Here is a 26,590-nt window from a genome sequence, read left to right as displayed (position 1 = left end):
CTCTTATTTTTCTGGTTGTTGTTTTTAATGTGTAACTGTCAGTTCTTTTCATAATTGTTTTTGCAGCACTTTTTTAAAGTAGACCTGCACTGAAATAAATGCAGTCAGATCTTTGGACCAAAAAATTACTTATAGTTACACATAAGGTCCTTCTGAATGTAGTAAAGTAAATCTGCAAGCCCAGATCTGTCATTCAACGGAGAAATCTTAGTTTAACAATGACAAATTTACAGCTAAAATTTAGCCCTCCGCAAAACTGTCAGCACATCCGGGATGCTGCCTAGACATCAGAGAGAAGACCCTATCCCAGCATGCATTGCGCGCGCCAACTGTAATTTGTGGATTACGTCAGTTTGCATCTCTTACAAAAGCACCTTTTTATTGTCTTACAGAGGGTTTTCATGTGACGTACCGGTCACGTCATTTTGTGTCCCGTGGCCATTCTGGATTACAACGCAGTGGCCGCTGTGATTACACTTCATGCATTTGGCGAACAACTGCAGAAGTTTCAACGTCGGCGTGAAGAAGCCTCACGGCACCGTGGCGCTGTGAGAGATCCGCCGCTAACATAAATCCACTGTTCCCAGAATTTTATTCGGCAATAAAATTATAAAAGAATACATAAAATACTGCAGAGGATAACACAAGAACGCTTCCAATATGGATGCCTATTTACATTGTGGTCCTCGAGCACCGAGCTGCTGATCCGCAAGCTGCCCTTCTAGCGCCTGGTGAGAGAAATCGCTCAGGACTTCAAGACCGACCTCCGCTGTCTTGCGGTACGTTTGGTGAGTTAACATTTCTTTTATTGTTGCTTGAAAATGATTTTTGGGGACTTTTTCATACGCCTATTTGATTGAGTGGTGTCGCATTGAAAATGTACTGTCTTTAGCCTCCGGTGTTACCGTCGCGGGGTACAGATGCAGGACCCGCAAAGAATTCAAGTCATTAAAAAGATACAATATAAACCTCTCTCAGCAGCCACGGAGCTCTGCGGCTCCGATTACCGAGACCGTGCGGCGCTGCGGATTTTGCCGCAAGAAGTCTGTCCTTGCGGGCAACAGGTGTCACCAGCCGCTCCGCATCAAAACAGAGAACGGAGAAGAACGTCGCCCGCTGTCGATGTCGCTGCTGATCAGAGCATGTAGAGCTGTAGCTCGCATTCATTGCAGCTTACTTTTGGATGTTGAAACCAGGATGTGTACGAGTATAACAGTAACATTACTAAGATAAAATCAATTTCAATGCGGGATCGGACTGAAGGCTTTTTTTTTTTTTTTTTTTTTTTTTTGATCGGACTGAAGGCGCGAGCGCTTCGTCTTCTCCCCGACGTCATGGAAATGACCCGGATGTACAAACTGTTTTCACGGAGGGCTAAATTTTAGCTGCAAATTTGTCATTTTTAAACGAAGATTTCTCCGCTGAATTACAAATTTGGGCTTACAGATTTACTTTGCTGCATTCATTATTATTATTCAAATGTTTTTATTGAGTTTTGAATTGTAAACAGTTATACAACAACTAACAAATCCCCAAACACCAGCCCGAACACATACAACAATGAAATGACAATTACAAAAAAAAAAAAAAAAGAAGTTACAAAGCCTGTGGATCCATTATGTCCCAGTGTCTCCAGCATCAAATTGTAGGGTAAAGTAATTTAGAAATGGCTGCCAGACCTTATAAAATCTCTGAGTTGATCCCCTGATCGTATGTTTCAGCTTTTCCAGTTTCAAGTGTGCCATTACATCCTGAACCCAGCATCTGTGTGTAGGAGGCATATCTGATTTCTAATTATGCAAAATAAGACGTCTGGCCAATAAAGATGCAAAAGCAATGGCGTCCGATTGTGCCCCAGATATCGCCATTCCAGCAGGAATCACACCAAATATTGCAATTTCAGGAACAGGGCTTATCTCTCTATTGCACATATAAGAAAAGGTATCAAAAATTAATGACCAGAACTGTATCAACTTTGGGCAAGCCCAGAACATATGACAGAGAGTAGCCGGAGCCTGACAACATTGGGAGCAAGTCGGATCGACATCCGGATAAATCCTGGCAAGCCTACTCTTAGATAAATGAAGCCTGTGGAGCACCTTAAACTGGAGCAGACCATGTCTGATACAAATTGACGTTGAGTGTATTCTCCTGATTGCGCTTTGCCAGGAGGCATCCGACAAATCGAACCCTAGTTCCTCCTCCCACCCCGCCCTAACATGACTGAGTGATGGGGAAGCGATGATCTGAATATCCTCATAGTCTGTTCACTCCTCCCCTTTGACTTAAAATTAGATCCCCCTCCAACCACTCATCCATCCAGTCATTTGGTGAGAGTAGCGGAAAGGAAGGAAAATGTTTCCGAACAACGACACGCACCAGCTGATATCTGACATAATGTGAACCGGGGATATTGTACTCATTTACTAGCTGCTCAAATGACATGAACACACCATCTCTAAAAAGATCCTTCACCCGTTTCAGGCCATTTCTAAACCAAAACTTAAATGCTGTATCCATGAGTGAGGGTGGAAAGAGTGCGTTGGCTGAGATTGGGAACGAGGGCATAGCCTGTCTTTTTTTGAAGTGTGTCCTAAACTGGGACCATATTCTAAGTAAGCCACACACCATAGGGTTATTCGTGAGGCGCTGTTTATTGAGCGGAAAAGGTGCACATACTAAGGAAGGTAGGGATACCGGAAGAGCAGAATGTTGTTCCATTTCAACCCATACAGGTCCACCCCCCTCATAAAAAGCAGAGATCTAGTACACTAGTTTATGAATATTGGCTGCCCAATAGTATTGTAAAAAAAATTGGCAATGCTAAGCCTCCAGCCTCTTTCTGTTTCTTAAGATCTGCCCTCCTAATTCGTGGGATGGTCTTATTCCAGATAAAGGTGGATATGGATTTATCTAACTCTCTGAAAAAAGATTTTGGAATAAAAACAGGTATTGTATGGAACAAGAATAAGAACCTAGGCATGATTGTCATCTTGACAGAATTCACCCTGCCAGCAAGCGATATAGGCAACACTGACCAACGGGTAAGATCCTGTTTAGTCCTCTCCAGGGCTGGCTTAAAGTTGTGTTTAAATAGATCACTGTATTTACGGGTTACTGATACACCAAGATATGTAAAGGTGTCACGAGTCTCTTTTAATGGATATGCCTCAAAAGACATCTGTCGAGCCTGATCGTTAATAGGGAAGAGCAAACTCTTAGTAAGATTGATTCTATAGCCTGAGATCTCTCTGAAACTAGAGACAATTTCTAATGCTTTAGGGATAGAGGTGCAAGGATTGGACAGGTAAAGTATCAAGTCATCCGCATATAAAGACAGTTTGTGGGTTTGGCCCCCCCTAACAACCCCTCCGAGCTCTTCGGCACTCCTAAGTGCCACCGCTAGTGGTTCAATGGCAAGGTCAAACAAAAGTGGGCTCAGTGGACAACCCTGTCTTGTCCCCCTACCTATAGGGAAATAGTTAGAGATTATTCTATTAGTACGTACGGAGGCCTGCGGTGTGGCATACAGGATCCTTATCCAAGAACAAAAGGCTGGTCCAAAACCAAACCTCTCCAGAGTTTCAAAAAGATACTTGTACTCAATCCGATCGAATGCTTTGTGAGCATCAAGGGAGAGCAAAACCTCTGCTGTAAGTGGAGCTTCCGGGGAATACAGAATATTGAAAAGTCTTCGTATGTTGCCAGAAAGCTGCCTCCCTGTGATAAAGCCAGTTTGATCTGGATGTATCACTGTATGCATAACCAACTCCAATCTACTAGCCAGAACTTTGGCCAAATTTTTGTAGTCACAGCATAGTAGACTCACAGGCCGAAATGATTCACACCTCAGAGGGTCCTTTCCTTTCCTAAGAACTGAAATAGTGGCCTGGGTCATTGTAGGAGGCAGAGACCCACGATCCAATGCCTTGGTATATACATTTTTTTAAACAGAGGGCTTAGTTTAAATGAGAATTTTTTTAAAAATTCCATGGGGAAGCCATCTGGCCCCGGAGCCTTACCACTTTTCATCTTTCTAATTGCCCGATCGATTTCGGCTGCCGAAATGTTACTATCAAGGTCTGTCCTGTCGACCTATGGTTGGCATCTTAAGACCATTGAAAAACTGAGCTAACTTAGCGTCATCACAATTTTTAGTGGTCTATAGGTCCTCATAGAATTTTCTGAATTGCTTATTTATGCTTTTCTCATCGGTGGTTATCCCCTCTGGAGTGTTAATCTCCGCTATAAATCCAGCCTCCACAGACTGTCTTAGCTGGTGGCTTAATAGTTTGCTGGCTCGTTCCCCATGTTCATAAAGTTCTTGGCGAGATTTAAGATGGAGGTCCTCAGCTACTCCAGATGAAAGGGTATCGAATTCTGTTGGCAAACCCATTCTCTTTACAGAGATCTGCCGATGGAGATTCAGAATTTCTATGATCCACATCCTTTATCAAAGAGATCAACTCATTAAGACGTGCTGATCGTCTTCTGTTCATGCTCACATTATAAGATATTATCTGACCACGCAAATACACTTTCATTGCTTCCCACAGGTTAGAGTGGCTTGTGTCTGGTGACTGATTTGTTTCTAGAAAAAAGTCAATTTGGGCGGATAAGAAGTTAACAAAATCTTCAGACAAAAGACGTGGGTTAAGTCTCCAGGTGCGTTGTGGGGGCTCGTTATCTGGAAAGCAAAGCACCATTGTCCCTGGGCTATGATCAGAGACAATGATGCTCTCATATTCGATAGACCTCAGCGTGGGGAGGAATTTCTTGTCCAGCAAAAAAAAATCTTTCCTGGAGTATGAATTATGCACTGGAGAGAAAAAGAGTACTGTCTAGAAACCGGATTTCTGTATCTCCATGCATCAACCACCCCATAGGTTTGGAGGAAAGTATTGATGGTCTCTGCTGATTTACTAAGTGTTCCCTGTATAGCTCTAGAACGATCCAAAATGGGGTCCAGAACGCAGTTTAAGTCTCCCCCAAGGATCAATTGATGATTGTTTAATTCTGGAAGGGATGAGAAGAAATTAGTGAAAAATTTAGCATTATCCCAGTTTGAAGCATAAATACAGGAAAGTACCACTGGCAGATTCAATAAATGTCCTTGAACAATAATAAACCCACCGCCTTTATCTTGAATCATATTTGTTTGTACAAACGGAACATCCCTGTGGATGAGAATGGCTGCACCACGGCATTTAGCATTAAATTTGGAGTGAAAAATCTGAGAGAATCCCCCACTTAAGTCTGGAGTGGTCCTTATTAAGCAGGTGCGTTTCAGTTAAGAACGCTATGTGTGTTTGCAGCTTTGATAAATGAGAAAACACCTTACTACGCTTCACTGGATGGTTAAGCCCTCTGATGTTCCAATTTGTAAATTTGATGTTTGCCTGCCCCGAGCCACTAATATCAGGGGTTCCCATATACTAATGTCTGAAATGACAGTAACAGCCGCCTACCCCAAAACAGCCTGATCAGAGCCTTTTTCAGATGACAGATCTCTGTTTAAACATTGTACAATTAAAAACAATAACAAAAACATAAAAACAGCAGAAAATACAAAAACACACACACAAACTCAAACACATCATTCACAAAATCCCATTGCTGGCCTCTCCCCAAACGAAAGGCTGCATAACTCCCCAGTTGTACCCTCTCCCACAACATAAAGCTTACCTCATGAGACCAAGTCTCACCAATACTATATGAATAGCAGAATAATATGCCGCAGCTGGTCTTAACTATAATCAAATACAGTACACACTTAATAAATTTCCAATCTAGCACCTTATTCATATCTCACTCTATGTAAATAACAACAGACATAATCAAAATCCCCGACCAAACCAAAGAAGCATTATCTGGGACTTAACACATTAACAATTAGATATAAAATTAAATGTGACCTATTGGATACAATAACACACCCTTAAATTCCGGAGGGGGGTGTTTCCAAGCCGTCCAGTTATGTTAACAACTTTGTGTGGTCAAAAAATAAACAGTGTACTTTCAAGCTGTGTATTTTTTTTTTTTTTTTGACCACTCCCTACTGTGTTATCAAGGCCGCCTCAGCCCAAACAGTTTGGTAAATTTGCGGTTTTGCTGATGTCCTTTAGTTACCTCGACAAAGTCACCATCGTGATGGCAGTCCGGATACCGATAATCAAACATACCTCTGTAAACGGGATGTGGGAAACCACGGAAGGCACGCCTCTCCCTACTGACACACCTTCAGGTTGCACGCTTCATGTTTTTCATTATGAAATCCTTGGCTTGACTTGGGTCTTTAAAGCTTGTGCGCTTGCCGTTCGGCGTCATTATCCTCAGCTCCGCTGGGTACCACAGACCATAGCGAATTCCCTCACAGCTCCTTAACAGGCTCTGCACTTCGCTGAACTCTGCCCGCTGCTTTGCTACTGCCAGTGTGTAGTGTGGTTGGATGCGGATCCTATCGCCGTCCCCCGTAGCCAGTTGTTTCATCTGCCTGGCTTTTCTTAGTATTTCCTCCTTCTCCTGATAATAATGGCATCTAACAACAAATGCTCTTGGTGGGTCATTATCGCCTGGTCTCACACGTAGCGTACGGTGCGCCCGGTCCAATAAACGGGGCTTATCGAGACCAAGCGTCTCCTTCAGGCACTGTGATAAAAAGTCCGTCATGCGCTTCCCGTCTTCCCATCTTTCCTTTATCCCAGTAATGCGCAGGTTATTACGGCGTGACCGTGCCTCCAAATCCTCGTTTCGTGCTTTCTGGGTAGAGAGCTCCCTCTGTACGAAGGCCACATCCCGCTCCAGAGCAGCAATCAGGTCGGAGTGGCTGTTAGCTGCAGACTCGAGGGCGATCACCCGTGTATCCAGGGCCTCACTCTTGGCGTTAGCATTATCGTTACCTAGTTTAATTTCTGCTCGTAACTGGTCGACCTGGTTCCGAATTTCAGTGGCCTGTGCCTCCGCTTTGGATAGCAGCTCAGTCCTCACGTTGGCGATTGCTCGAAGGATGGCCTCAGATCCAGGTCCCGGGTCGGGTGCAGCATCGTGTATAGCATTAAGTACAACGTTAGCCTCCGGGCTAGCCTTGGAGCTAACTTTTGTGTCGGGCGCTTTTCGGGGGTGTTTAGACATTTCAGCTACCATTGTATCAAAGCGTGATATAACGTTGTGACTTCGGTTACGAGTGTGAGTTAAAGTCCTTACATTAAATAGCTGCTTCTATATATATCCATAGCGTTGGCGAGGAGCTCGGTAAAAAACGCGTCCTCACATGGCACCGCTCAAACCAGAAGTCTACTTTGCTGCATTCATAAGAGTCTTATAAATACATATTAGCTATTTCTTTCTGAGATCTGACCACATTTATTTCAATGCAGGTGTACGTTAACTAAAGTTGTGACTAGAGTGAGGTGACAGATTTAATTCAAAGCACAAGCCTAATAAATGATTATATGTCTGTTTACGGTTTCCATATTCTGTCGTACTTTTGGTTTTAACATCAAAACCAAATCGTTTTATTTTGGATTTTTTTTAAAGGTAGAATTCAACAGGGCATGTTTATTTCCATTTAAAAAACATTTTTTGCCCATAATACAACTAGAACTGCTTCATCGCGAATTACTGTCTGAATAATGAACTACTGTCTACTGCAGTGATTCTCAACCAGGGTGCCGTGATCGATCGTCAGGGGTGCTGTGGACAATTATCAAATATCACCATTATCGAGTGTATGTGCTGTAATAGTGTGACGGTGTAATGCTCTTTTATTCCAGTAGATGGAAGCAAAGCGCGCAGTAGCGCTGAGCCGTGTGCCGACAAGGAGGCGTGATCGCCATTTTAATTCCGGGCAAGTTAGTGATTTGTGTGCATAGAAGTTCACTTAGTCTCGTCAAGAAACAGGTGGAATATGCCGGAAAGCTGCGCATGTTGGCAAAGTCACAAACGGAGGAACAAGGGAGACAATATTTACTTGCATAAGTAAGTGGTTTTGGTTATTGTCCCTTTGTCCGTGATATTTGGATGATAAACAGCTGTATGTCTCCTGCCGTACCTGTGTCGCCAGATGACACGGATCATTATTTTCACTTATGTCTAGTTGATATTTTCCACTGCTAGACCAATGTCTAATTAAAATTCTTGTCGTTAGTGACTAAAAATTGTTGGACAAGACTGGGGAGTTTTTTTTTTTTTTTTTTTGCACCTTAAAATAATGAAATTAATTACCCGCGCTGTGCTGCCACACGCACAGAGATGTGCACACACACACACACCACTAACTTCATGAATGAAACTCGGTCAATAAAGGATAATTGTGTAAAAATATTATATAAAAGTATTGTAATGGTTTTAGGAGCCGCGCTACGTTGAACACAGCAGCAGCTCAGCCGAGCAGCGTAGCTTAACAGCACAGATCTGTGTAACTTTCAACACTAATATTTGAGAATGTGTGTGTATGTGTGTGTGTGTGTGTGTGTCAGAGTAAGTTTAATACTTTCCTGACATAATTTAATGTAATTTAATTTTACTGGCTCGATATCCAGGACAAAATGGCATTTTAACACGTACTTTGCAAGCATTTTTCTGAGTGTGTTCAGTCGCGAATCTCCATTGAAAATGCATTAACATCTGGGTACTTCGTCAATATTTTGCCCAGTTAGGAGACATGTCGCTGTCCATGAAGGGACCTTTTCGTTTAGTGTGCAGCATTGGGACTGCGCTCTCTAGTTCTTCTATACAGCTCCATGACTATAGTATACTATGTTACGTCATATCTGTACCACACGTGTTGCTAACGTGCTAAGGCACCGTATAGAGACAGTCGAGTTAGTGGTGCGTGACAAGTGACACGACAGTGGTGTGCCGCAGGATTTTGTAAATATAAAAAGGGTGCCGCGGCTCAAAAAAGGTTGAAAATCACTGGTCTACTGTCTAACTTCACGCCGGTGTACCTCCAGCATGTCCTGGGTCTTCCCCGGGGCCTCCTCCCAATGGGACGTGCCCGGAACACCTCCCCAGCGAGGCGTTCAGGGGGCATCCGGCAGATCAGTGATATTTTTTCAGCTCATATGGATAAAAACAAGGCTGTAGCTCGTTGTCTACCTTCCTGAGGTTAGAAACTCGTGGTGTTTGGCTTTCTACAACGTTTCTCTTAAGATCTATTGAGCCGTGAACATCTTTCTAACTTTACCGAAGTTGTGACAAGTGACAAAGTTTTTATTCGGCACACAAATATTCAAATAGAAAAAAATGAACAATTCCACAAACAAAACTAGTGAGTCCGAAAGGGTGTGGGCTGAAGCAAAGCTTATTAGCGCCCACCCCTGCTCGTACAAGTCCAACAATTCTTATCAGTCATATTTACATAAATACAAATTCACTACTACATGTCGACACACAGACATACACATCAATATACTATTCACTTATAATTATATAGTACCAGATCACAAGAAAGTCGAATCAAGGCACTTTACGCCAGTAAGGACTAACCTTACCAACCCCCAGAGCGAGCACTAGGCAACTGTGGTGAGGAAAAACTCCCTATAAGGAAGAAACCTCAAGCAGACCAGGCTCTTGGGGGTGACCCTCTGCTTGGGCTGTGCCATATATACCTATATACATACTTATATACTTTACAAACATAAATATATACATACATACATATACACAGTCACTTATATACATCTACCATATCTATATATCTACATACGCATATACATACCCACACATTCAAATATACAATGAGTCCCACTTATAAATTAAACATTCCATATAAATCAAATTATATTTGCTTCTTTATGATACTTAGACATGATGTTCTTTTTGAGTAGTTTCTTAAATCTTACTAAGTTACTACTCATTCTAACCTCTGTTGAACATTTGTTCCATTTCCTCACCCCAACCACAGACACACAAAAACCTGTTGTGAAAGTGTAGTGACACGGACCCACAACAGGGGGCGCAAATGAACGGTCAATAGATGAGCCAAAAGGTAACAATTTAATGTTGTGAAACGTGCACAACGAACATACAGACAATCTCAGAATATAATTACAGTCAAATTACAAAGGTGACGTGTGGGCAGGCTCGAGGATAGAAGACGTCTGTCCTGAGGAGCCGGAACCACACGATTTCCGCCCCCACAGAACCTGGTGAATACTGGAGCCGCTAAGTCCCGAATTCCCAGGTGATCACCGTCCCCGACTGTCGGATCTGGTACTGCTGGCGAAGAACAAAGACAGTCAAGTGTGGGTGTGTGTACACCCAGTAACAACAGAGGTGGGAATGCCACCTCCACCTCTCACTCAATACGTTGCAGCGGTCTCAGATGAAAAGGAGCGCCGTCTTGCACAGCCTCCGAAAACACGACCGGTTCTCCTGCAAACACTCACAATAACAGATTTATAAATCTCAAAAAAAGGACTGAGAGTATTACCTCCAATGAAGTATGATATCTCGGCGATGAGGTGGAGATGACGTCTGGTCTTTATGGAGTGCGATGATGAAGAATGTGTGACAGCTGTCAGGAATTAATGAGTGACAGCTGTCACTTCCGGCTGTGTCCGTGTCGGCAGCGCCCTCTCGTGCCTGAAGCCCGCACTTCAGGCAGGGCGCCCTTTGGTGGTGGGCCAGCAGTACATCCTCTTCTGGCGGCCCACACAACAAAAACCCTTTACATTTGTTCTTACTGATGGTTTCATAAAAACTGCACAACCTCTTAAACTATATCTGGATTCCCGCAATCGGAACAGACTCTGGACATGTCTCGGTAAGGCTTGGTTTTTCGCTCGAAATAAAGTTTGAATTGTAATGTAATCGACCAAATCTATGAATTTTAATAAATTTAAAGACACAAAAAGAATGAGTTGGTTCACGATATTGTTTATTGCAGATGATTCGTATGGCTCGTTTTTGCAAAAGGAATATTGGATTGGTATTTGATTTGTAAGTGTTTCCCCATGACTCAACACAATGTCATATATGGTACCATCAGAGAATGATATAAAGTAAGTAACCCTTCTTGCGGCAGTAGGTCTTTGGCTTTATACAGAATGGCTATAGTTTTTGACAATTTTGATTTCACATAATTTATATGTGGTTTCCAGCTAAGTTTATTATCAATTATAACACCTAAAAATTTATTCTCTGTTACTAACTCAATTTCCTTATTGTTTATAGTTACATTTTTACATTTGGGTGCCTGTTTATTTCCAAATATAATACATTTAGTTTTCCCAAGGTTGAGTGACAACTTATTAGCGTCAAACCAAACCTTAAATTTTTCCAGTTCTTTCTCCACTATGTCCAGAAGCTGTTCAAGATTTTCACCGCTACAGAACACAGTTGTATCATCCGCAAAAAGGACACAACTCAGTGAACTCGACACCCAACTTATATAATTTATATAGATTATAAACAACAAAGAACCCAGCACTGAGCCCTGCGGCACCCCACATGTGACATCCCTGAGTTCAGAATTTGTATTATTGAACTGAACATACTGAAATCTGCCTTGTAAATAACTAGCTATCCATTCATATGCCAGACCTCTGATTCCATATTTCTGCAGTTTAATTAATAGTATTCCATGGTTAATTGTGTCAAACGCTTTCTGTAAATAAAAAAAAAAAAAAACACCTATTGTGTATTGTTTATTGTCAATTGCAGTTGCTATACTTTCCACAAAGTCCATCAAAGCATGTGATGTAGTTCGAGACCTTCTGAATCCATATTGTTCTTCACAAATGATGTTATGCTTCAGTAAATAATCATTTAATCTTTTGGCAAATATTTTTTCCAAAATTTTGGAAAATTGTGGCAGGAGTGATATAGGTCTATAATTAGAAAATGTGTGTTTGTCACCAGTTTTAAACAGAGGAATTACTTTGGCTATTTTCATTTGAGAAGGAAATTTACCAGTACTTAGTGACATATTGCAAATATAATTGAACGGTTTTACTATACAATCAATAACTTTTTTAATAAAGCCATATCCAAATTATTAAAATCAGTCGATTTCTTACTTTTTGAACCATGAACCAGATCAAGTATTTCCCTTTCATGAGTACCACCAATGAACATTGAAACAGATTTGTTAAACGTTGAATTATTTACCCAGAAGTTATTAGTTGAGTCAATTTTACTGGCAAGATTTTTACCCACATTAACGAAGTATTCATTAAAGTGTTCAGCAATAGACTCGTCGTTATCAATCGTGATGTAGTTGTTACTCTGAAAAAATGAAGGATAATCTCTAGTTACTCTATTCTTTTTTACTATTTGATTTAATATGTACCATGTGTTTTTGATGTTATTTCTATTTTTGACAAGTAACTCATTATAATATATTTTTTTACTGAGTCTCATGATATTGATTAACTTATTCTTATACGTATGTTTTATACTTACTTTCAGCTTCCTTAGTTCGTAGTTTTATGAATTGTTTATATAGTACGTTTTTCTTTTTACATGTCCTCTGAAGCCCCTTAGTTATCCATGGTTTGTTGCTATATTGATTTCTATATATTTTGTCAACAAATGGACAGTGTTTATTATACAACCTGGAAAAAATGGAAATGAAAGCATCATATGACCTGTCAACATCATCAACAAAAACATCTGACCAATTCTGACTTGATAAATCCTCCCTTAAATTATCAACTGTTTCAGGTATTACTTTTCTACTCATGAATTTGGTATTGCTTCGATACTTACAACAACCCTCCAATGCAAAGACTGAGAAAACTGGCAAGTGATCACTGATATCACTGACCAGTAGTCCCCCACTAAGATTACCGGATATAACGTTAGTTAAAATATTGTCAATGAAAGTTGTTGAGTCCATAGTTATTCTGCTAGGATGAATGATGGTTGGAAACTGTCCTAAACAATACAAGGTGTTTATAAATGAAGTGATTTGTGGATGATTGTGAGGGTTTAAAAAAATCTATATTGAAATCTCCACAGACAAATAAATGCTTATTTCTGTTGATTTTGTTGTACATTCCTAAGATAATGTCTTCAAAGGTGTCAATATTTGTCCCAGGAGCTCTGTAAATACAACTAACAACTATGTTTTTGGAGTTTATAGATGTAATTTCTATGGTAACACATTCCATGATGTTGTCCACTGTAAATGACATGTTAATGAGTTTAGTTATAATCTGACCTTACAGACAATGCAACGCCTCTACCCCTTTTCGTCTGCCTATTAACCAGGAACAATTCATAACCATCAAGATATACGAGATCTTTATTATCCTCATTTAACCATGTTTCTGAAATTGCAATAACTGAAAAACGTTTTTTGGATGTTTTCAAACAATCATTAATAGTGGACAGATTACGAGAAAGACTTGTGCTGTTGAAATGTATAATTGAAAAATCTTCATTGATTTTATAATTTTTGAGTTGTTCTGTAAAATATTTGCACTGTCTCACAATATTCTCACTGAAAAAGGTATCAGGATCATTTTCAGATTCGAAGGGGTGGTTAGCAGAGTTATTATAATTAAATGTATCTAGACAGAGCTCCTGGGCAGAAATAAACGGGTCATTATGTCTCTCTTGTCTCCGGGTGTAGATGATGTGGATGAGTGGGTTGCTCCAGTCTGCATCATGGTGCTGTGATGTGTTTGAGTCCTCATACCTAATTTTCATATTTGTCCAGCTCCTCGATGTTCCTTATTGCCATAACCTTTGCTTGTTCTGGTGATCCGTTCAGTTTGATGAATATTTTACAGTTTGAAGTCCATGTGTGCTGGATTTTTCCCTGTTTTTTTAAGAAGCGTGCTTTCCTGGCGATGTCGGCATTCCGTTTGGTGAGATGTTCATTGATGAATACGTTTGTCCCTTTCAGTTTTCTTCCTTGTTTTAACAGTGCTGTTTTGTGTTTTCTGTTGATGAATCTCATGATGACGGTTCGTTTATCACCGTCATTTCTCTGGGGCAGAGGGTGGCACGCTTCAATGTTATTTAAATCCATTTCTATACCTTTAGATAGGAGGAAATCAGCAACCTGTTTTTCCACAGAGCTGACCTCCTGTTCACTGGGCTCCCCTCCGCTCTCATCCGTTACCACCCGTGCGTAGGACCGTGGTTTGATGTGAAGACCTGTGATGATGACGTCGTTGATTCTGGTGTACTGCTCCAATTCAGCCACTCTATTTTCCAGCTGCACCAGACGCCGGTCTTTCTCAGCATTCTGGAGCCGTAATGCCTTCACCTCCTCCACCAGATCCATGATTGATTTCTGTTGCTGCTTCACAACAGAAATCTCCTCTGATAGAAATTCCAGAGATTTTTTAATATCGTCACCTTCCTGCGCTGTCAGAACCTTCTTAGGCCCCATGGTCGGCTTATGGGCAGCTTGACGATCGCCGATGTTAACAGCCTGCGTTGTTTGTCACCGGGATGGATCTGCACTGCGCTGGTGCCGCGCGGCCTCGGTGTTTCCGCGCTGATGGATCCGCGGTGGCTGCACGAGGCCTCGGGGAAGCGGCACTCGTGACGCGCGGCTTTAATGACGCAGCGCGCGGCCTCTGTGAATTCACCACGTTGGGCGGGCCTCGGACGTTGTTGCCGTCCAGTCGCGGGACTAAGTTGCCGGTTGAGGTGGTATTCCCACTGTCCGGGTTGCCAAACACCGGCGTGGCAGATGGCAACTACAAACACCACCTCTGAAAACTCGGGTACAAACTTTTTGCAGCTCTCCCTGAGTGACGACACGCAGCTCTCTAGTGACGACACGCAGCTCTCCCTGAGTGACGACACGCAGCTCTCTCACGCGTTTGTCCCAGAAGTTCGCCAGCGGCCAACAGAAGAGACAAAAAGACGCAGACAACCGTCCAAAAGACAGAACTCCACCAGATGTGTCCAGACAACCTTCTCAGCTCTTCCACCTTTTCACACTTTCAGATTTTTTCTGTTGTTTTCCGTGTTTTGGGCTGGAGGCCGCGCGAACGTACGTAGCTAGATGCGCGCGACGCGGTGAAAGCATTAGCTTTTTGGATAGCAGAAACTGTGTATAAATATATTTATATATACCGGATGTACATACACACCTCTGCGAGAAGCTCCTCATAAAGAATCATTTTTAGAACAATGCGTGCTGCTGAACCTGCCTGGTGTGAACGGTCCAAATCCACTTCGTTTCCTCGTCAGCTATGCGCATTCCCAGTGTTGTATGAAATTCAGTTCCCCTGAAATAATGTTTCCTCGGTGTCGGGAGCGCGCACAGCAGCCGTCCACAGTCTGATCGGTAAAACAATAACACGTAATCATTTAACGTGTCAGCGTTCTTATTTCATCTTTAAACCTACCGTTTCCAGTATAAAAATAAAACGTGTTCTTGTTTTTGACAAGTTTCGTATTTTGGGTCTTTATTTTTTTTTTTTCTTTTCCAACTTATGTTCACTTGAACGACAGTTTAACCGGACAGAAAACAAAATCACACAAGTACTGTCCACTCTCATAAGTAATTCAGTGGCTGTGCATTTTATGAAACAGCAATACTGCCTTAATAAAACCTCTAAGACACATTCATTTGACTGAGCTGGATACACCAAATGAAACTGTTAGTAATTTGTCATCCGCGTCGACGGAGGTCCATGCCCCATGCCCAGACTTGGCCCCGCCTCTTCCTCCGCCCCGCCACGGTCGCGCAGAAAAGGAGCGAACATTTATTTATTTTTAATTATTATTTACTTATTTTGCTGTTCCGTTTAAATTTTGCAGATGAGTGGAAAAAGAAACACTTAACACGGTTAAAAAGTATTTATGAATAAAATTTTTATGCATACGGGGAGGGAATCCACCAGAATCAAACTTCTCTAATAACGCTTATAATTACTTTTTCTTTTTAATTTTTCAAATATGACACCGAAAGCAATCGTAATTATCGCCTATTAAAGTAAACAAGGATGCATTTATAATCCACACGACGTCACATAAAAAAAAAAAAATTCCTAGAATGTATTTATTAAAACACATTTTACTCACCCACAAAGACCAGGATATAACCAGAACCGACCACCTTGGAGACACTGACGGACATTCTATCGGTTCGGTTACTGGAGCCAGAAGCACTGTACCACTATGTAACTGTTGAGAGACCGTCTGGCTCGTCCCCGGTGGAAATAAAAAACTTTGAGTGGCTGCGCTAACATTTAGAGTTGACATGATGCCTAAAGGGTGGAACTGCGGAACCGATTTGGCCAATCAGAGGCGAAAAAGGCGGAACCTTCCCCTCTCATTGGAAAGGATTGCTCCAGAGGCAGTTCGTCTTTTATGGCTTATGAAGCACCTCACGTGTTTCACCGTAACTTTCCCTCCGATTACCGTACATGACACAGTACATGCGCAGGCACATCTGTTACCGTATATGACATCTCCCCCTTCAAAATGGATTATTCCCCTTAAAACAAACAACCCGTTGCTTACTTGTATTTGGAACAAATCTCCTTACATTTACTGTGAACCATCTCAAATCGATATTAACCCATTTATACAACCCCTGGCAATAATTATGGAATCACCGGCCTCGGAGGATGTTCATTCAGTTGTTTAATTTTGTAGAAAAAAAAGCAGATCACAGACATGACACAAAACTAAAGTCATTTCAAATGGCAACTTTCTGGCTTTAAGATACACTATAAGAAATCAGGAAAAAAAAATTGTGGCAGTCAGTAACGGTTACTTTTTTAGACCAAGCAGAGGGAAAAAAATATGGACTCACTCAATTCTGAGGAAAAAATTATGGAATCATGAAAAACAAAAGAATGCTCCAACACATCACTAGTATTTTGTTGCACCACCTCTGGCTTTTATAACAGCTTGCAGTCTCTGAGGCATGGACTTAATGAGTGACAAACAGTACTCTTCATCAATCTGGCTCCAACTTTCTCTGATTGCTGTTGCCAGATCAGCTTTGCAGGTTGGAGCCTTGTTATGGACCATTTTCTTCAACTTCCACCAAAGATTTTCAACTGGATTAAGATCCAGACTATTTGCAGGCCATGACATTGACCCTATGTGTCTTTTTGCAAGGAATGTTTTCAGTTTTTGCTCTATGGCAAGATGCATTATCATCTTGAAAAATTATTTCATCATCCCCAAACATCCTTTCAATTGATGGGATAAGTTTCCAAAATATCAACGTAAACTTGTGCATTTATTGATGATGTAATGACAGCCATCTCCCCAGTGCCTTTACCTGACATGCAGCCCCATATCATCATTGACTATGGAAATTTACATGTTCTCTTCAGGCAGTCATCTTTATAAATCTCATTGGAACGGCACCAAACAAAAGTTCCAGCATCATCACCTTGCCCAATGCAGATTCGAGATTCATCACTGAATATGACTTTCATCCAGTCATCTACAGTCCACGATTGCTTTTCCTTAGCCCATTGTAACCTTGTTTTTTCTGTTTAGGTGTTAATGATGGCTTTCGTTTAGCTTTTCTGTATGTAAATCCCATTTCCATTAGGCGGTTTCTTACAGTTCGGTCACAGATGTTGACTCCAGTTTCCTCCCATTTGTTCCTCATTTGTTTTGTTGTGCATTTTTGATTTTTGAGACATATTGCTTTAAGTTTTCTGTCTTGACACTTTGATGTCTTCCTTGGTCTACCAGTATGTTTGCCTTTAACAACCTTCCCATGTTGTTTGTATTTGGTCCAGAGTTTAGACACAGCTGACTGTGAACAACCAACATCTTTTGCAACATTGCGTGATGATTTACCCTCTTTTAAGAGTTTGATAATCCTCTCCTTTGTTTCAATTAACATCTCTCGTGTTGGAGCCATGATTCATGTCAGTCCACTTGGTGCAACAGCTCTCCAAGGTGTGATCCCTCCTTTTTAGATGCAGACTAACGAGCAGATCTGATTTGATGCAGGTGTTAGTTTTGGGGATGAAAATTTACAGGGTGATTCCATAATTTATTCCTCAGAATTGAGTGAGTCCATATTTTTTCCCTCTGCTTGGTCTAAAAAAGTAACCGTTACTGACTGCCACAATTATTTTTCCTGATTTCTTATAGTGTTTCTTAAAGCCAGGAAGTTGCCATTTGAAATGACTTTAGTTTTGTGTCATGTCTGTGATCTGCTTTTTTCTACAAAATTAAACAACTGAATGAACATCCTCAGAGGCCGGTGATTCCATAATTTTTGCCAGGGGTTGTATAACTTCTGTTACAAATTCAACTCAGCAAGAACTTGGATCAGCATTCGCAACAATAATGCCATTTCAATACAAATGTTCTCTTTTTTTTTCACATTCCACCTTCTCTTTTTTTTTTTAAACCCCCCACCAAAGGCCATAGGTTCGGTCTACAGGTCAAGCCTGTTGACTGGTTTGCACACCCGTCCAGATCTGGTCACAGTCTGACCGGGCATGAGGCTTGCAGGTGGAGCCACACTGACTGGTGGAAACTGTCTCTGTCATGTCAGAGTGTGTGTCTGTCTCTGTATTCTTGCTGGTTGCTGGTCGGGAAGACTGGGAAACCGGCTCAGGTTGAAGGTGGCGGCGATTCCGCCGAAGCTCAGCTCCCTGCTGTGTCTTGATGATGACTGATTTCGGAGTGGTGCTTTCTCCTGAAACCACCGCTGACCGTGACCATGATTTCTCATGGTCCAACTTGGACCTCACCACATCGCCTGGCTGTAGGACAGGTAAGGGTCGGGCTCCATGGCGGCGATTGTAGTATAGTAGTAGGCCTGCTTGGCCTTCTCTCGGTCGTCCTTCTCCTTCACTGCTGCTCTGCTCGGCCACTGTGATTGAAGATTCTTCTCCAGGATAGGGAGCATTGTCCTGATTTTTCTCCCCATTAACAGCTCTGCAGGGCTGTAGCCGGTCGAGGAGCACGGAGTGGACCTGTAGATCATCAAGGCCAGCACTGGATCCGCTTGTTTGAGGATCTTCTTGGCTGTTTGCACGGCCCTCTCTGCATGCCCATTGCCCTGTGGGTGATGTGGGCTGGACGTGCAGTGTCTGAAGTCAAATTGCTTCGTGAACTCCTGAAACTCAGCACTAGAAAACTGCGGCCCATTATCGGTCACTACTTCGTCTGGGATGCCAAACCTGGCAAAGACTGCCTTCAACTTAAGTATTGCATGTGTACTGGTTGTGGATGGCATGTGCAGTATTTCTATGAATCTAGAGTAATAGTCTGAGACAACCAGGTAGTTCTGGTGATTGTTCTCACATAAATCCACTGCGATTCTCTTCCACGGACGATCTGGAAGTGGTGTAGAGATGAGTGGCTCTTTTTGTTGTGTTCTCTTCTGTTCAAAGCACACCTGGCAAGATGACACTAGGCCGCTTATCTCTGTAGCGAGACCGGGCCACCACACTGATGAGTAGACTCTTTCCCTACATTTAGTCGGTCCTTGGTGCCCCTCGTGAATTTTCTGGAGGATCTCTTTTCTCATCAGCTGCGGGACCACGATCCTGCTTCCCCTGAGGACCAGGCCATCGTGCTCTGACAGTTCTGCTTTGACCTGCATGTACTGTCTTATACCCACAGGCACCTTGCAGCTGTGTTCTGGCCATCCTGCCCGTATAAACTTGATGAGTGACTGCAGTTCAGCATCATCTGCAGTTGCCATCTTGATCTCATCCATCTTGTTCTGACTAGCAGGGATTGCCCCCACTATACTAGCAACATAACATGCCACATCACTCTGAGTGTCCGGCTCAGTACATGTGAACAGCGGGCTACGTGAGAGAGTGTCTGCGATGATCAGAGTTTTCCCAGGAGCATACTCTGCCACGGGGCTGAATCTCATCAGCCTCATTAGAAGACACTGACACCGCAAAGGTACGTTGTCCAGGCTGCAGCTGTTTATGAGCGTCACAAGTGGCTTGTGGTCAGTTACTAATTTGAATGTTTCCATGCCAGTGAGGTACCTGTCGAACTTCTCACACGCCGGCCAGACATTCCTTTTCAATCTGGGCGTAGCGTGTCTCTGCGTCGGTGAGTCGCCTGGAGCAGTATGCAACAGGTTTCCATTGCTGCCCATGGAGCTGGAGGAGAACTCCTCCCAGTCCATAGCTGCTGGCGTCGGCTGACACGGCCGTAGGTTTGCTGACATCGTAGTAGGCAAGGACTGGTGCCGTTGTCAGTAGCTGTGTGGTGTCTTCAAAAGCTGTTTGTTGTACGAGACCCCATGTCCATGCATTTTTACCCTTCAGGAGCTCATACAGCGGCTGTGCCACTGTAGACAGGTTGGGGATGTACCTTCTGAGGTAATTCACCATGCCCAGGATCCTCTTCAGTTCTGGCACGTTCGTTGGTGGTGGCAGCTGTTGTATAGCCTTGATTTTGTCTGGGTCGGGCCGAATTCCATCCTTGCCAATGAGATGCCCGAGGAAGCACAACTGGTGCTGTCTGATGGAACACTTGTCGTGGTTGAGCTTCAACCCAGCTATCTCGATGCGCTGCATGACCTTCTCCAGACGCTGGTCATGTTCACTCACTGTGGCCCCATAGATGAGCACATCGTCCATGAAGATCTCCACTCCTTCCAGCCCCTCCATTGTCTCCATCATCTTCCTCTGAAAAATCTCGGGAGCGCTGGTTATCCCGAACGGCAGCCTCTTAAAGTGGAATCTGCCGAACGGGATGATAAAGGTCGTGAGCTTGCAGCTGTCTGGGTGTAGTGGGATTTGGAAGAACCCACTGGCTGCATCGAGCGTCGAGAAGATAGTGGCACCACTCAGCTTAGCTATAATTTCGTCTGTGGTAGGTAAGATGTACTATTCTCTCTTAACTGCTTCGTTCAGTCTTTTGAATCTACACAGATACGAGCTTTACCTGTGCTTTTCTTTAAGACTGGCACCATGGATGCACACCAGTCAGTAGGCTGCGTCACCCTCTCGATGATGCCGTTCCTCTCCATCCGCTCAAGTTCCTCTGACTTTCTGGAGCATGGGAATTGGCACGCGCCTGGCTGCGTGAACGGCGTACGGTTGAGCATTGTCTTTCAGCTGTATTCTTACAGGTTCAGTCTTAAGAGTTCCATGCTCACCGAATGCCTGCAGGTGTCCTGTGTTGCACACCGCTTCCTCCACTCTCTTCACCAGGTTCATCTTCACAGACAGTGACCTGCTGAGGAGGTTGCTGACTGTGCGGCCACGAACGACGTATGCTGTGAGTGGGTGTCTCTTTCCTTTGTAAGCCACAGTGCTCTGGAACTGTCCTATGCACTGCAACTCACCTCCTGGGCTATCCAATTGGATGTCTGCAGGCTCAAGTGGTGTTTTGAGTCTGAGTGAGTGGTAGGTTTCCTCACAGATGATGTTCACGTCGGCCCCCGTGTCGATCTTGAACTCAGCTGGAGTGGAGCCTACGCGCAGTTTGACTGTCCATTGCTCTGATAATCCCACAACTGCTTTGCTCACTGCCCCAAGGAAATACGAAGGTTGCTGCTGCTGCTGCTCCGTGACCTCGCTTACAGCCCTCCTGCTCTTGCACACTCTGCTCCAATGCCCCACTTTGTTACACGAGTTGCATGTGGATTCCCGCGCAGGGCAGTTCTCGTCTCTGCTATGACGCATTTTCCCGCACTTTCCATATCTGCCATCTCCGTTATGTCCGCTATTCCCCCTTTTTTGCTTTCTTCGTAATTTCGGAATTTGTTATTCACTTCATGCACGAGACCAGTTTCTGCTCCTTGCATGCTAACACGTGAGGCGATCTCCTCAGACTGTCTAACGGTTTCGAGTGCCACTGCTAGGGTCAGTTGCTGCTTTAGCTGAAGCTGTTTTGAGACGTCCTTGTCCAGTATTCCAACGTCAATTCGGTCGCGAATGTTCTCTTCCCTACTCGAAATCACAGTGTTCTGCCAGTTCATACAAGGCCCTAATAAAAGTCTCTGCTTTTTCACCAGGTCTTTGAACGCGTTGGTGGAAACAGGCCCGCTCGTGAATTACATTCCTGCGTGGCACAAAGTACTCGTCAAACTTAGCCAGCACGCAATTGAAGTCCTGGTCATCTTCATTTTCCCCAAACGTGAACGAACGAAACACGTTCTCAGCCTGGCTTCCCATAGCATAGATCAGGCTGCTCACCTGCACGGCGCCATCTTCATTGCTAAGTTTGGTAGCAGTTGTGAATCTCACAAAACGTTGCTTCCAGTCGGGCCACTCGGCAGGTTTGTCGAATGAGAAGTTTATCAGGGGGTTGAATTTCGCCATGACTCTCCGGTTTGCACTTCTGACACCATGTAAAGGATTGCTCCAGAGGCAGTTCGTCTTTTATGGCTTTTACTAGTGATAACTCGACACGCTAAACAGCACACTCGCACACCATTATGAAGCACCTCACGTGTTTCACTGTAACTTTCCCTCCGATTACTGTACATGACACAGTACATGCGCAGGCACATCTGTTACCGTATATGACACCCATCCTGGCCCCCACTTGCATTCTGGGCAAAATGTACTGAAAATAAATGAAGTTGTATTACGTGCTTCAGAAAGCCGAGCTTCGTGCTGTTAGAGTGCTGCTAATATCACTGCTTTAGAGTGCAGTGATATTGGAATAATCCCCAAAATGTCTCCTGTTTCCTCACAATAAGCAGACAATTTAATGCTTAAGATTTTTTTTCTCGAGTCTGACTTGTGCGTTTCAATCTTTAAACTAACGTATCACTCCGTTAAAAAAAGTTCTTATTTATGGAGTGAAACATTAGTTTTAAGATACATTTTTAAAGATAGAGAGTTTGAAGATACATTAAAGTTAATTGAATTAATGGATCAATTGAAGTTATTAAAATTAACGTATCACTCCATAAAAAATTGCGTCAAAAGATGAACAAATGCAGAACAAACATTGGCCACCACTCCAAGTTGCACCTACCATGTGTTGTTGACATTTTGTTTGTCTCATGAATGAATTATAAATATAGAAGCATACACGTGCGTTTGTTTTGTAGATCTTCCTTTCTTTTTATTTTTCTTAGTGTCCATCTCTCAATGCAGTAGAGTAGTTCAATGTGGTTTTCTTGGCTTCACTTTTGTTTTGAGATAGTCCCAAATAATTCATGGGTTAATGCAAGAGGGAACAGTGAAATTTGGTGTCAATTTCAATTCAATTTTTCAATTTATTTTCATTTATATAGCGCCAAATCACAACAGAGTTGCCTCAAGGTGTTTCACACAAGTAAGGTCTAACCTTACTAACCCCCAGAGCAGCAGTGGTAAGGAAAAACTCCCTCGAAGGAAGAAACCTCAAGCAGACCAGACTCAAAGTGGTGACCCTCTGCTTGGGCCATGCTACAGACATAAATTACAGAACAATTCACAAAACGAACATACAGGAAACGCTGTTGGTGCACAGGACAGGAGGGTCTCCAGTACAAATACCACACCCATCTGTGGATGGAGCTGCACCTTAAAGAGAGAGAAAAAAAACAGAATCAGGCATCAGAAAGACAAGAAATACAGTATAATTTGTCAGCATTAAACAACAAGAAAAACGGAAATACTAAGGTGTTCGCCGGCCACTAGCCCTAAGTTTCACTAAAAGACCCAGAATTTAGGTAAAGTTGAGGCTGCGGCATGCTCCGTTTCCTAATAAAATTAATTAAAAGAGTAAAAAGCTTAGAACTATACTATGCCAGTATGCTAGCCATACGAAAGGGAAAATAAGTGCATCTTAAGTCTGGACTTAAATGTCTCCACAGAATCTGACTGTTTTATTGACACAGGAAGATCATTTCACAGAACAGGGGCACAATAAGAGAAAGCTCTATGACCCGCACACTTTTTATTCACCCGAGGGACACAAAGTAGTCCTGCACCCTCAGAACACAAAGCCCGGGCCGGTACGTAAGGTTTAATTAGGTCAGCTAGGTAGGGAGGTGCCAGTCCGTGAACAATTTTATAGACTAGTAGCAGAACCTTAAAATCTGATCTCACTGGGACAGGAAGCCAGTGAAGGGATGCCAAAATGGGTGTAATGTGGTCGAACTTTCTGCTTCGTGTCAAAAGTCTGGCTGCAGCATTTTGGACCAATTGGAGAGCCCTAATGCTGGACTGCGGTAAACCAGAAAATAAAATATTGCAGTAGATCTAGAATCTAATCTAATCTAGAAGAGATAAACGCATGGATCAGGGTCTCAGAATCAGCGATAGGATGGGACGAATCTTCGCTATATTTCGCAGGTGGAAGAAAGTAGTCCTCCTAATATTTCTAATGTGGAGGTCAAAGGACAATGTAGGATCAAAAATTACCCCAACGTTCCTCACTTTGTCAGTGTGATGTAAGACACACGAGCCTAGGCTAAGTGTTAAGTGGTCAAATTGATGCCGATGTCTCAGTGGACCAAGAACCATCATTTCAGTCTTATCAGAGTTTTAAGAGTAGGAATTTTCTAGACATCCAGCTTCTCACTGATGCAAGGCAATCTTCTAAGGTTTTTATGTGGATGAGATTACCAGCAGTTATCGGGATGTATAACTTAGTATCATCAGCATAGCAGTGAAAGGTAATCTCAACGTGCCGCAATATGTGCCCAAGGAGAGCTATATAAAGGGAGAAAAGCAGGGGACCTAAGATGGACCCCTGAGGAACCCCAAATTTCATGTCACTAAGGTTAGAGGTAGTGTTACTGTACAAAACACAGTGAGAATGACTGGTCAAGTATGATGTCAACCATGCAAGGGTACTCCCAGTAATTCTAAAAAGATTTTCCAACCTATCAAGTAGAATATGATGATCCATGGTATCAAATGCAGCACTGAGATCTAACAGCAACAGAACCGTAGTGGTGTCCAAATCCATTGTAAGCAGAAGATCAGTCACTACTTTAGTGAGAGCCGTCTCTGTGGAATGATATTTTCTAAAAGCAGACTGCAGTGGCTCAAAAAGATTATTCTCAGTAAGATAGTCTACGAGCTGCTGTGAAGCCACTTTTTCCAGAATTTTAGAGCAAAATGATAGATTTGTTATCGGCCGATAGTTTTTCAATACACTAGGGTCAAGATTAGGTTTCTTAAGTAATGGTTTAATCACTGCAGATTTGAAACATTTAGGAACAGAACCAGAAGTTAAAAAAGATTAATAGTTTCCAGCACAAGCGTCCAGCCCCTCTCCAGGAGTTGGGTACCAGAGCCCAAGCTGTGCGTGGAGGTGAGCATGACTATCTCTAGTCGTTATCTCTCAACCTCCCGCACAAGCTCAGGCTCCTTCCCCCTAGCGAGGTGACATTCCACGTCCCAACAGCCAGGGGCTGTGAGCATGGACCGGGCCGCCGGGCCACCCGCCCTCGACCGCCATCCAATCCTCTCTGCAGCCGACCCCCATGGCCCCCTCTGCAGGTGGTGAACCCACAGGAGGGCGGGCCCACATCACTCTTTCGAGCTGAGCCCGGCCGGGCCCCATGGGCTAAGGCCCAACCACCAGGCGCTCGCGCGTGAGCCCCAACCCCAGGCCTGGCTCCAGGGTGGGACCCCGGCTCCGCCATACCGGGCGACGTCACGGTCCTTGATCTTTTACTGGTCATGGAGGTTCTGAACTGCCCTTAGTCTGACCCGTCACCTAGGACCTGTTTGCCTTGGGAGACCCTACAAGGAGCACAAAGCCCCCGACAACATAGCTCCTAGGATCATCCGGGTACGCAAACTCCCTCACCACGATAAGGTGGCAGCTAGAGGGGGAGTATTGAGGAGAATTCGACCGATGGTTGAACCTCGGATTCAGGAGGAGCAGTGTGGTTTTCGTCCTGGTCGCGGCACACTGGACCAGCTCTACACGCTCCATCGGGTGCTCGAGGGTTCATGGGAGTTCGCCCAACCAGTCCACATGTGTTTTGTGGATCTGGAGAAGGCATTCGACCGTGTCCCTCAGCGCGCCCTATGGGGAGTGCTCCGGGAGTACGGGGTCCGGGGTCCTTTGCTAAGGGCTATCCGGTCCCTGTACGACCGCAGCAGGAGCTTGGTTCGCATTGCCGGTAGTAAGTCAAACCTGTTTCCAGTGCATGTTGGCCTCCGCCAGGGCTGCCCTTTGTCACCGGTTGTGTTCATTATTTTTATGGACAGAATTTCTAGGCGCAGCCAGGGTGTAGAGGGGGTCTAGTTTGGGATCCACAGAATCTCGTCTCTGCTGTTTGCGGACGATGTGGTTCTGTTGGCTTTGTCAAATCAGGATCTTCAGCGTGCACTGGGGCGGTTTGCAGCTGAGTGTGAAGCGTCCGGGATGAAAATCAGCACCTCCAAATCCGAGGCCATGGTTCTCAACCTGAAAAAGGTGCTTTGCCCTCTTCAGGTTGGTGGAGTGTCCTTGCCTCAAGTGGAGGAGTTTAAGTATCTTGGGGTCTTGTTCACGAGTGAGGGACGGATGGAGCGTGAGATCGATAGACGGATCGGTGCAGCATCTGCAGTGATGCGGTCGCTGTATTCAAAGGATTCAAAGGATTCAAAGGAATTTTATTGTCATATGCACAGAAGAACATGTTCCCTGCACAATGAAATGTGTCTACTGCATTTAACCCATCCTAATTGCCAGTAGGAGCAGAAGTCGCCATTAGGCGCCCGGGGACCAGCTCCAGATGTACATCCCTGCCTTGGTCAACAGCAGAGCT

The 26,590-nt window shown here is 43.5% G+C and overlaps 1 protein-coding gene across 2 annotated transcripts in view; it reads right to left on the bottom strand.

The window, feature by feature from the left end:
- LOC117523453 overlaps positions 1–15,170 on the bottom strand; it is a 66,920-nt gene extending 51,750 nt beyond the window's left edge. The window contains exon 1 of one of the 2 annotated variants that reach the window (XR_004564508.1): positions 15,063–15,170. Coding sequence is in view for 1 of the 2 variants with exons in the window: in XM_034184993.1 (XP_034040884.1) it covers positions 15,059–15,092 (34 nt within the window). In the remaining variant the exon portion in view is untranslated. Of the gene's footprint in view, positions 1–15,058 lie in introns of both variants that reach the window. The other variant, XM_034184993.1, reaches the window with a different exon arrangement.
- Positions 15,171–26,590: the final 11,420 nt, after the last annotated feature.

This window comes from Thalassophryne amazonica, chromosome 13 (assembly GCF_902500255.1).
Source record: "Thalassophryne amazonica chromosome 13, fThaAma1.1, whole genome shotgun sequence".
Lineage (NCBI taxonomy): Eukaryota > Metazoa > Chordata > Actinopteri > Batrachoidiformes > Batrachoididae > Thalassophryne > Thalassophryne amazonica.
This window is presented reverse-complemented; position numbering and strand designations above follow the sequence as displayed.